The following is a 12,878-nucleotide window of genomic DNA, read 5'->3' as shown; positions in this document are numbered from 1 at the left end:
TCAGATCTCGTGCCATCTGATATGTTCTCCATAGGACATAAATGACCTCGTAATTTTGGATTCCTACCTATGCCACCTCAGGTGTGATGAACTCTACTTCATTAATGTTTACTGTTTACGTCACTTTCCCTTTTCCCATTAATCACAAACCCCACCAGTCATGCCTTTATTCTGACTGTAATACTATGGTCATGTCCGACGGTATGCTACCCACTAGTTGGGAATAAATATTATTATTATTATTTGTTCCCGAAATCGCCGAATCCTTTTTGGCATCCTGCGGCTCATTCGAGTGCGTGCTGGTTTTTTTGGGGACGAACGTTGCATCAGCTTCGTCAACTTTTTGGACAATGCTCCTATATAGTTCTTCCACCGGAGCTGTTCGGAGCCCCAGGCTCGTACAACTGTTTTCAGCCGGATCGCGGCGTGGGATAAGTGGACACACATAGAAACCTGCACGCCTGGATGGCTTGGACCCAAGTATTAGTATAAAGCGAAAATCCCTGAAGGCAGATCTCGCTGCATATAGTGCGAATAATTATAAATGCGCCTATTTGCACAATTACATGCATTACAAACGTGACCACGTGCCTCGACTCTCTCTTCCGCTTTCTCACGCGCTTAAAGCGGTCATTCGCGAGTTTCATGTGCTAACTCTGGTATCAAAATGTTTCAGACTATCTTCGGAATTTATTATATGTGAGAATTTTTCAGAAGAAGGCTCCTGAGCAACCATGACTGGATCAAAATTTATTCGCTGAACGAGGCCAACGACGAACTATTTCAAAGAGAACACTTCTGTGTGAGTCTTCATCTAAACTTTTTGCTATTGTATATTCAATCTAGCTTTATTAATTTTCTTTCTTCGCCAGACCATTACAGGCCAACTGAGAGCCGGAATTTTGATGATTATTAGGCTCAATATGTGTGCACACTACTGAGTCACTTCCTTCTGTTGTCCTCTCAGTGAGAGAGTCCCTTCAAAAGGACAGCTAACTTCAGTAGAGCCTACATTTAACATTGAAAACGAATAATAGTGCAATCAAATGTACCATTGCAACTCGCATTCAGCAGTATCCGCGATAGTGGGAAGGTTCTATTAAATGTGAGGCTCTTTTTAGGAGGCATTTAAGACTGTTCCGACAGTGTGGTTTTAGAGCGAATCCACCCGTGCATCAAATTTTTCAGTAGGGAAATGAGTATGCATTTGGAAGAACCCCTATTTGCAGACCTCCATTGGCTATATCTTTGAGGCCCTTCATGCCCTCCATAAACCTGTGCATTCCTATTTATAATAAGAGAAGTTTTATTTCTCAGCTTGTAAAGAGCGTACCATCTGGGGCATAATTGGGCCTCAAATCGGAATCAACTGTATCGGGCAATTAATCTTTTCCACACAAAAATGCCTCAAAAATTTAAACCATGGAATCGTAAACAAAACCAGATGGTGAATCAGAACCAGCTACAGGAATGTTACCAGAAAAGTGATGTGGTCTTTGATTGTACAAGTTTAAACATTCATACAGTCACACGAATTTATTCTCACCTCAGTCATGCTCAGTGGCACCCCCTGCTCCCGGACCAAAATTTTCCACCGTCGTCTGCCGTCCAGTAAACTTTGGCACTTCAGTGCCTATCTCCCGACCGAGAATAGGAGCAAATGGACGAATTTTTGTGTGAACAACTGCAGTAAAACCAGAAACTCGGGCTTCCTTGGTGTTGTTAGGCGATTTCCGCTACTATTTGAGACCGCTTGGGGGTCCTAATTTAAAATTATCCTACAATCCAAAAAGTTTGAACCCAAAAAATTATGGTGCGCATTCTCGTTATATATTTCGCGTGGCCCTTGGACACCGGAAGTCTTTTGTTGGTGATATTCCAACTTTTATCGAAACCCAGTGAGTTCCTGTGTTTTAACGTTAGTATTATCCAACAAATTTGCACGAGCAAAAAACGAAACCAGGTTTGAACGCACCCAAACCGCGGAGAGGCAAGCTTCACCAGAAGATCATCCACCACTTTTTCAATAATGATAACGTTTAGTCCCAGCTCTTGGGTGGCATGCCGTCTTGCATGGTCATATGTTTACAGTCAGAATGAAGTATGGCTGGGGATTTGTGGGACTGCAGATTGCACGAACTGCACTGATTGAACCATCGCTCCATACCGTACTGAAAATCTAACAGATAACATCCAGGCCTGGTAAAGAGATTACCTTTATTTTGGCTGATCTCGTGTTTTGTCAGCTAGCCCACAGTCCGGTTGGATGATGATTTCATCCACTTCATGCCCTCTGTCTGCCACCGAAGCGGTGGAAATCGGTCTGTATTCTATTCTTATCAATAAACGGGCGTTGGACTTACCTTGAAGGGAATTTCAGGTTCTTGTGGCTTCGAGACTGTCGAGTAAATACCTTTATTCTGGTTACCTACTATTCAGTAGAGAGCTACGATTCGACACCGAAGATTGCTTCTTAAGAGCCGCGCTGCTTGAGCACTGCATTCTATAAAGTAGCCAACTAAATAGGTTTGTTCTCTGCTACGCTAACCGTTTGATAAATTACCTGATTTATTCTGTTTAGTTTAGCATGCTTATAGCCAAACCAAAACTACGTGGTACGTGAGCCGCAAACTTCACAACCAAAACACAAATGGTCGTCAAATGGTCGTTAAAATTCCTCTTTTCATCTCCTTATAACTAAATTGTTGAATTTTTGCATCTGAGGTCGGTAAATGCCTGATAATCTTGCACGTGACTTACGTTTGGGCAGTTTCACATGTTGGATTGGCGTCGTTGACCCAGAGCTGCTTGTTGGCCGTGAAGGTTTGTCCGAATGACAAGAGAAACGTCAGTCTTCTCGGCTCACGGCGTTGTTCGTTTCCTGGTGTCATAATCGGAAGCACGCTCTGAATACATAAAAAATTCGAATTGTGCGCGGGCGACTCACGCCAACTCTAGAACACTTGTGATTCCTCATCGTTCATCATAAAGAAATTTCTTGTTAATGTTTTCAGGACAGTGCAAGAAGATGGCCAGCGAAAGCTAATCATACGGGAGTAGGTTACACAGAGTTTATGAAAATATCTGCTTTTATTTTTTTAGTGGAACAGTCAGTGAAGTTCACTTGCATAAGGCAGTAAGTTCTTCCAGCATCCAACGAATTATCAGAGGTTAGTGAGATTTCCAATCAAGACTACTCCGAATAACGCTTATAGAGGTTCAGGGTCACAGGTCCCGCAACCATTCAATCAGGCAGAGGATAGCAGGCACATATTCACTTAATGCCGTGATTATGTTGCACGTTGAGTACGTGCGCAATCCAATTGTTAGTTGCGATATAATTCATTGATGGAAAATTCAGTTGTTGTCACTAAATATTCCTCATTCCGATTCACCCACAGGTTAATGTTTGCAGGCGCATTGTCCGGCGTGTCAACACACCAAAAACAATGAAACATCATCAGCAAATCCAAAAGTTTCTAACCTACTGAGTAGACACCAAACTTTGTGCTGATTTGGTGCATTTGGACCCACCATCGGGAGAAACCAAATAGCGGGGGACATGCAAGATCATCGTTGCAAGTTTGTCCCAGCTTCTCACAGTCTGTTCCATAGTTTTGGTGAAGAATTAAATATCGCTTTTGGATGTAATGCGTTGTCCAGCTTTCACATGCAGGAAACTATTGAAAAACCAATATCGTAATTTTTAATTTCGTTTTCGCGATTGAGAATAAATAACCAAGATATCAATACACCCTCATTCTGATGGCGCTGCATAAGCACAGCACACTGTATCATGGAAGATCAACTGGATCTCTCACGCTCGAGGTAATGCCCACAGTACCAATACCCAGAACTCCTCAAGCATCTGCGTCAAAAATGGGCGTAAATTAGGCAAAAACAGGCGGGAAATGCTGAAAAGCTTTGGTATACTTTCAGGAGCTACACAACAACTGCGCGAAGAATGCCTGTAGTCATTTCAAACGTTCACTCAACATGCAGATGAGGCCTTCAAAGCTGACGAAAATATTTTGATGCGCAAACAATACCCCGTGTATGGGACTTGACCAATTTTTACTGTCTTATACAAACCAATGCACGCGTGATGCAAGTCTACCTAAAGATACTAACGTGGATAGCTAACATTGAGGTGAAATCCCTACAAAAGTCTACCATGCTAGGCATTTATAAGGGCAGGGAATTGGGGGGTGAGCGTATTAAAGAAACAATTTTGACAGTTTCAATTTGGGACTCGCAGCAAGACACGGGCTGCTTTAGTCCCCAGTTGATTAAGTGGTCCCTACGTGACCGGTTGTCGGTAGTTCTGACAGGGGAGCCAGAATACAGAAAGGTCTTCCTTACACCCAGAAACCTTTCCTCCGTAATTTGCGGGCCAGACTTCAGATGTGCGCCCACATCAGGCCGCATGTTGAATATGCAACTAGGATGCCTACTCAGGACGAAAGAAGGAGGTTGTCCTCAATACTTTTACTCAGATGCCCCTTATACAGTGCCAGATGTTCGCAATATCCTACATAAAACAAGGATTATTGGAATCTGAAGCCTGGAAATGCATCTGATAGAAGCTGCCCGCGGTTTAGCGTCTACATGGTCCTAGGAACAGACGGTGAAGATTCTTGCACTTCGGTGGTTGTCATAACGCAGGGTGAGTCATGATCATGATTGGCATTCAAAGGGACAAATAATTTGTATTTACGGCAGTAAAGACTTTCACAATATTTCACTTGTTTAGCGAGGCCACAATATCACAATCGGTTCGGACTCCCGTGGTAGCCTTCTATGCTTGCGGCGGAGCATCCATAAGAAGTCGACAGCAACACTCTTAGACGGACGCGTAGTTTATGTCGTTCACCATAAAACTCGTACCAAACATTAAATATTCCATTTTTCTACCTTGTCTTGTCATTATCTATAGCTCGAATTGTGGTTTCAGTAACCGCCTTAACATTAGGTCTCAACACGTCATTATTTTACGGTATAAGTCACCCTATCCTTGACTGCCATATCAAATATGACCCCGAATGTGACGCGTACCATGAGATTTGATAACAGATAAAGCAAATGCCACAGATTGAGTGCGGTCACACCGACGGCAAAAAAGCAATAACCGCGGATGCATCACCTTGATGTGTTTGTCACCCGAATCATTACGCACGGTTTGGTGGAAGTTACCCCAGGCTCTGCACTGCAAACTACCACTGCAGTTTGGTTTCCTACAAGTTACCAGATCGCGACCAACCATTGAAAATAAAGAACTACATGGTACACGAAAAGTGAACGTGCTACGACATTGGCGACACACCCATTAAAGGTCCATGGGCAGCGTGTTCTGTGGACTCCAAGTCTCCTATTATGCTTAAGCTTCCATTACTGATTTGAAATAAAAGATATCAGTGGTAACTAAAAAGCATAGTTGGTGCATTTTTGACCGATTCCACCAAATTAAACCTCATTTTAAGCCCGCGTTTCTCACCAAATAAACATAAATCCTGATTACGGGGTTCCTTAACCAGCACGCATTAAACGTTGATTTTGCGCTCATCGCACTGTTCTACCATGAATTTAAGGCATACAAATTTTTTGCAGAACCTGATTCCATTTTTGAATTGTATTTGCACCAAAGATGGTCGGTTTATTTTTGATATATTTTAACTTTCGTGTCCATTAAAATGCTACTGCTGTTGTTTTCGTTGACGCCAAAAACTAATCCCATTGTCACTGCCTCCGTAAAGTGATAATTCACACATCGTTTGCATAATTTGTTTCAGATTCCAGTGTTGTCCATTTTAATGTCCCTGACTGAATTTCATATTATACGTTGAGTGGTGAGTAGAGCTTTGGGCAATGAACAAATAGAATAGCATCTAGAAGCTATTCCAACCAGATCCCGAATAAAAACAATTATGTGAGAAAGATCTTCCCACGCAGCAGTTGCTCAAAATGAGCGAATATCTAATAGAAGTGCACGTCTTAACCTCGAAGAGCTATTACTTCTGCCCTTGCAACACAAACTGTCCTAAGCCAAACATCTGAAATGCAAAAGGGAGATCCCATTGTTATGCCTCATCCTTTTTATTGCGCAGCGAAATTTACAGTGAACGTCTTTCGACAAACATCTCTCGAGCAAATCTCCGCTCAGCTATGCATAAATATTTTGGTAACTTGTACGCAGGATGTAAGGGTGCCTAGTTTACCCGGTCATGCAAAAAGATTGATCAAACTACCCGATGGAGCTTGAGAATACAATATTGACCGTGTGAGCGCAAAAATTCAGAAACAAAACTGAGAGGCCTGATAAGTATTTAATTTCTACAGAAGGAGGTAAAGAGCATGATGGATAAAGTACGAGAAAACCGGCTACCTAATTGCCTGGCTAGGGCGCTTCCGAGGTCTCCGATCCCATGGTTTCATGCTGTAATAAGGTCGCCGTTGACGAGCATGTTTTTGTTCTGTGCGCAGCTCTTTAACGACAAACGACCGTTTTTGGGGTTCTATACCAAGAGAATTTATATGCATTTTCCGCTGATGCGCTACATGCGGCAACAGTGTGACGAAAATACCGTATTACGGTCCTTTGTGTGGTATATCTGGCCAGAAAACTTGCTGCATATATGCTCTGTCCGTTTTTTAGAAACATACTCAAACTGAGTCGGAAAGCGAGTTATTGGTGCAGAAAAAGCATCCCCAGCCAGGAAAGTGCTGGGATACAACTAATGTTAGTTTGAGTATCTGAAGTTAATGGGCGACAATCTGAGGCGTAAAAAGAGAATTTAACAAACGTGACCACAAGAATGATCGTCGTCACGACCAAAAGACGTGTGGTGTCACTGTTAGATCTTCAAGGACGAAGAACGAGGGTGTGCCTGGGTGTGATACTTATGACAAGTCTCAAAAAATTGGTCCGCCGTGAGAAAAAAGTGATTGAACCCGGCGGAATTCCACAAATAACTGACACTATTTTTCAAACAGCAGCAGAGTTAATAGAAGAAACTAGGGTTTAGGTAGACGCCTGACACACAACTTAGGGTCATCCACGCATTCACTAACTTAGTACGACCTGCATCTGTCGGTTTGCCAACCTATCACGCTCCCGTATTTGTTATCCACTTCGCCGTTGCCATGGCAAAACATGATAAAATTAACCAACATCAAACTCAGCTACGCAAATCCTTACTAATTTTTTGGATATGGACCACGAAACGGGACACATCAGTGGTTGAAAACAGCGTCCGCAGTGTTGGATGCGACTCAGTCTCTTCCCCATTGGCATTCACGCATTCAAGTTGTTGATTTCGACGCTATATCCTCTAAATCTCCTCAACGAAAAGTCTGCTGGTATCACTGTATTTACGCATTATCTGTCACCACTACCTCCAGTGCGGAGCTATCTGTGACATTTCTCCTAATCATCGGCGGACGAAACTTTGGCAGCTAGAATCTCTGTAATGCAAGTACATGATGACGATGATGGTGACGGTTGCCAGTTTGCTTACTCGCAGGAATATGGGTCTTTGGTATCACTCCAATGAGGCCGATCAATCGGAGAAACGGCCAGACTTTTGATAACGCAGTTGGGTTTCGAGCTGACTGTGGTACTGGACTGCGCTGTTCATATTACTGCTAGTCGCCAGAGGCCAAGGCGGTGCCTGGAGTTGAGACATACGTCTCAAAAACTCTTTTATGTCGCAATCATTTCTCAAGTCTTTCTTGGTTTCATATGTCCCTTCTAAATTCGCTCCGTTCATTGGCAAAAGAATAGGTTCGTCAGTCGTTTTGGCTCTTCTGATTACTAATTGATGTGTGGCTGAAATTTCTCCGTAGCTAGATTTGGCACCTCGGAAATAAAGGTACTCCCAAAGGGCTTGCACTCAGACACTTAGTAATGTGGCTGCATCAAGCTCCATAGAAATGCAAACTGTCTCAATTTATCCGCATAATTCCACTGCGTAGTCGAGTATGCGTTATGTACCTGTAAAGTAAAAAGTTCTACTACAGAATTGAGTGGAGTCAAATCCGAACGTGTGCTTGCGAATAATCTGGCTGACGTTGTCGGTAAAATCTCGTCTCTCGTCAACTGCATAATTCTCGGTGGAAAAGAGAAGAATGAAATTGCTTTCCGAATTGGGGAATGAGGCCAGTTTTTGCTGGCCTCTGAATTTTGTGGCAGTGACACCATACCAGTTTGGCTGTCGAAGGTAGACGGTACATTACTGTGATTTGATCCGAGCCTCTCTGTGGCTGCCTCGCGCGGATATTCAAAAGCACGTTGAGTCTGGCCGTAGCTGAACCCGAATATGCAGGTCAGGTTAAAGTGCGCCTGATAGCCTCAAGAAGGAATGACTGCTCTCACAGATCAGCTAGTCGAAGGTCATAGGCTGCGCTGGTTAGACCAGGAACGTTGTATGTCGGAGGGCCCTTTGCCGCGAGGATTCATCTTCACCTGGGCCCGTCTGGGATGGAAACGATAAAGGTGTGGTCGTAGTAAGATCTGGGAGGCTATGGATCTCAAAGGACGATTGCGGCTATTAGATTATTCACAGTCCATAGCCAGTAGTCAATAGGAGCAGACGGACGAGGGTAGCAGATGATGTATTGAAGACCGACAGAAACTCTTTTACAGACAAACGGATTAGTAATCATCATGTGTTAAGCAAACGTGCAGTCTATATTGACGCAATCAGAGGGAGCGGAAAATAGTAACTGGAGCAGCAGGGGTTTCCAGAAGCAACAACAAGTGAGCACTAAACGGTGTATAAACATATATATAGGGGCAGCTGGACAGTGTGAGTTGGCCGTATAGAGAGATAGCGGCACAGAAATCAGTAGGTTTGGGTTGTGAGGGACCGTCTTAAGGTTAGCGGTGTGACGCGATAGCTCGTGTCACGTGACATTTCAGATCGCGCGATTTCGTCCGTTTAAAACAAATCGCGCCAAATGACATCTGGCAGGTGCGTCACATGGGTAATACAAAATAATAAAAATTTGCGGGCGTCAGCTTGGTGTAGTGGATGGTCCGTTTGCCTACCGTCCGGGAACTCTGGGTTCGATATCCGGTGGGCCCACTTTACCGTTGGAGTGGACGCTCGAAACTAGATGGAACCGAGACGAGCTTGTAAGCTATTACGGACGGGCAACAAAATATGGACATCAGTTACTGAGGAATAAGCAGGCCTTAATTGGGCACAAAGCAGGGGGAAAACGAGCAACGAGGAAACAAAACGGCCTCACAATAAACAAGTGTGAGTCACGATACTTACGAATGGTCGGATAACAAGGAAAATTACCGCTGGTCATAGTTGATTTCCAGGGCGAATCAGCGGTCATTTTTATAAAAAGCCAGTGGGACATTATCATCATCATTGTCAGCTGTAATAACCGCGTACTCGTTGTGCGGTGGTTGTAGCTGCCACAGTTTTGTTCACCGCTGATTCGGGGAGATGGGGTAGGCAGCTGCGCATTGGAGGCGGGGGGGGGGAAAATAGTGTGTAAACACAGGACTGTAAATACAGCACTGTAGTCGAATTGTTAAGTGGGTGGATTATGAAGGGAGCTATGCATTGAAGGCAATAGCTTGGATGCATGAGCGCCATCGAAGGCGCGGCCAGGCCATGTCTGACAAAGTCTCTAACCATTTATGTGGACCGTCTCGGGGTCCTATTCCCGGAAAAGGCAGTGACCGGCGCAGCTGAGTTTGCTGGTAATGGCTTTCAGTACAGCGTCCACCGATGTCACTCCCCAACCCATTCCTAATGCACAAGCCAGCGAGACATGGAAGTCTTTGTTTGTCTAGTCAATCGCATCCTCTCCCTAGGGAGAAACAATGACTGGTACTCCCGTAGAAGACCCACTATGTCAATCTGGCTACTTGTTTCATCCACCATGCTAGATTCAGACAACGTCATAAGGAGGGAAATGAAATAAAGTATTACAACTGCACTTATGGAGTTATCATGGAAATTTCCACAAGGTCATTTTACTACGAACCGGCTCCCATTGACGCGGTCTTAATGGAGGAGACATTCAACAAACAATTCCTTCAACGCTTTGTGGCAGTACGAGGTTCATCCAAGGATCCTGAACGAAACTTCGCTCACAATGGTCATACATTTTTGCCTGGTGTTTCGTCAGTGGCCCGATGAGGGCAACCTTCCTTCAACCTGGAAGGAAGCGATTTTCATGCCAATCTACAAAACTGATTACAGACTGTCGTCCGGCCACGGACCTACTAGCCTCAACAACGTACCGCGCAAAGTGATGAAACGCATTTTGAAGCGAGCCAATCACTTTTTACCAACAACTTGATATGTCCAGCTCAACACGGATTCCTTTCAGACCGTTCGTACGTAACGTACGTGCTGGCATTTGTAGACAGCTTAACCCGAGCTAAGAACGAATGATTGATATCGGATTCAATGTCTTTCAGCTTTTTTCCAGCTGCTTCAAAGACTCGCGTCACATGGGGTTCATTTGGAAATTCTATATTGGATTAAGGCACTCCCATAATACAGAATATCCAGAGTGAAAGCAGGATCGACCTACTCCTCTCCAGCACCGATTTTCATGGGGGTTGCTCAAGGCTCCATTTTCGGACCAGTGCTGTTCCTGATAAACGTCACCGACCTTTCAGATGTTCTTGCGGGTCTATGTCTCCTTCTTGCGGACGACTTGAAATCCTGGAGTCCTAATGCCAGTGCACTCCAAATGGATGTCTACGCTCCAAAGCAGTTGTCACCGAATTGTCTCTGAGTGGTGAACGTGCGTTCACACGTCATTTGGGGAGACTTAGCAAACGCCTTTGTCGTGCACGTTGGTGTTGGACCAGAGACCAAAAAGGATTAAGGTAACTGACTCTCTTGAAATATGTCCTTCTCCCCGCGCCGTGTCGATTGGCTAAAAGGGCATTCGCTGTTCTACGGATGATTCAGCGCACCTTCTCCTGTGATAATCGCGTGGGCTTCAAGAGTCTCTATGGGGCCTACGTCAAACCCCCTCTTGAATACGCCAACCATGTGGTTCACTCAGAGCGCAACGAGGGCGTATTCCTCATTGGGGCGTCCAGCGTGTCTGGCGAGCTGCTACGAAAATGATTGTCGGTCTTAAGCCAATCGAATATGAAAGGCTTATCACCGTGCTCAGCCTATTTCTCCTGGAGTACTGTTCCCTCCAGGGAGGCTTTATCCCCATTTAACCATGTATGAACAAGGTTTAGCCAACATGCTTTTCACCGTCGGCCTATTCAACACACGGCAGGGGCATATAAAGATTTTCAAACTCACAGCACACACTTCTGTTGGGCAACAGTTTTTCTCATTTCGAGCATTTGGTGTGCAATGTCACCTTGTGATTGCCCTCCACGCACCATCTAGTATTCAGTTTAAAGCACTTTTGGATGCCTGTTTATTTTCAGTCATATTAACTGCCCGCGTAGTGGTCTGTCTTCCCAATAAGTTACTTTACGAGGAGTGTGTGGCAAAGAAATAAAAATAATAGCGCTAGGTTGGGTATACAAAAATAAAGAGACCAGATGGAACAGACTCACTAACAACTGTTCTCTTTAAAATAGTTCGTCGTTGGCCCAGGTCAGCGAATAAACAATAATCCAATCATGTTGGTCCAGAGGTCTTCTTCTGAACAGCTCCCACATATAATAGAGCCCGAAGATAGCCTGAAATGTTTTGGTACCAGAGTTAGTACATGAGACTTGCGAATGACCGCTGCAAGCGCGAGCGAAATCAGAAGAGAGAGTTGAAGCACGTGACCACGCTTGTATTCTATGAAAATTGTACAAGTGCGCGGTTTGTAGTTTTTCGTATTTAAACAAAAACGATTATGCAATTGATGAATTACGAAGTGTTATAATGGGAGTAAAATAAAGGTACAAAACGCTACAGATTGCGTAATAAACCATACGAAGACGGGATTGCCAGTCTCAACCTATTTGACTTCTACTATCGGCGCATCAGGGGAGACCTAATTCTAACATATAATATACTGAAGATACCTAATCAACCGCTGGAAATACTTTTTGTCCGACGTCGACCACGAACGGGCAGGAGGTATGACTTTTCGCTCGCGGTACCTCACTCGAGGGTGAACTGTCGACGGAACTTTTTTGCGGTCCGTGTATGTTTCATTTGGAACTCCCTACCTCCCAATGTTGCACATTCGCCAAGTTTAACCATTTTCAAGAACAATTTAGATGCATATCTTATGTCCAAACCGAATCTGGAACTGTTTAACTCCATGTGATACTCAGCAAACATTACGCATATTTTTGCGTCCCTTTGTATATATACGGCTACCCTATCGTCATTGTAAAGTTAACTGCTTTTTAGACCAGTAAACCTTGAATTACCATGAATTGAATTACACTGAGTTGTAGTGAATCGCTGTGAGGTGCCAGAAGCGCCGAGCTAAAATACTTGCATACTGATTGGTTGACTTTCACCAATTACTGCATACCTTTGTAGGGTCCGCAGCAGCCTAGCAGCACGTTTGCCTGTTTGGAGCGACTCGCCTCAGGTCACACTGACGGGCAGCGGTAATCATGTATCAATCATGTATCACATAATCATGTGATCACATAATAATGTATCACACTACCAACAATATATAAGTAGCTCATGGAGCGACTTCAGGTCACACTGACGGGCAGCGGTAATCATGTATCAATCATGTATCACATAATCATGTGATCACATAATAATGTATCACTCACACAACAATATATAAGTAGCTCAGTGGATGAATAAACTTCACCCGATGAGTGAACACATTTGTGGACTCCCACCACGCGCTCGTCCGGAGTCGCTTCGCCCCACGTTTCACGGGGCCGCGTAAGGTGCGGACAAATCGCA

At 44.2% G+C, this 12,878-nt stretch overlaps 1 protein-coding gene across 1 annotated transcript in view; it reads right to left on the bottom strand.

Annotated features, from left to right (window-relative positions):
* Window positions 1–12,878, bottom strand: part of T265_04970 (hypothetical protein) — a gene marked incomplete at both ends in the record, with an annotated part of 30,519 nt that overhangs the window by 8,509 nt on the left and 9,132 nt on the right. Inside the window, one exon of the mRNA XM_009169847.1 lies at window positions 2,761–2,906. Within this exon, the coding sequence (XP_009168111.1) occupies window positions 2,761–2,906 (146 nt within the window). The remainder of the gene's footprint in view (window positions 1–2,760; window positions 2,907–12,878) is intronic.

Source organism: Opisthorchis viverrini (genome assembly GCF_000715545.1).
Source record: "Opisthorchis viverrini unplaced genomic scaffold opera_v5_89, whole genome shotgun sequence".
NCBI classification, from domain to species: domain Eukaryota; kingdom Metazoa; phylum Platyhelminthes; class Trematoda; order Opisthorchiida; family Opisthorchiidae; genus Opisthorchis; species Opisthorchis viverrini.
The sequence above is the reverse complement of the archived record's forward strand: the minus strand, read 5'-3'. Positions and strand labels throughout refer to the sequence as shown.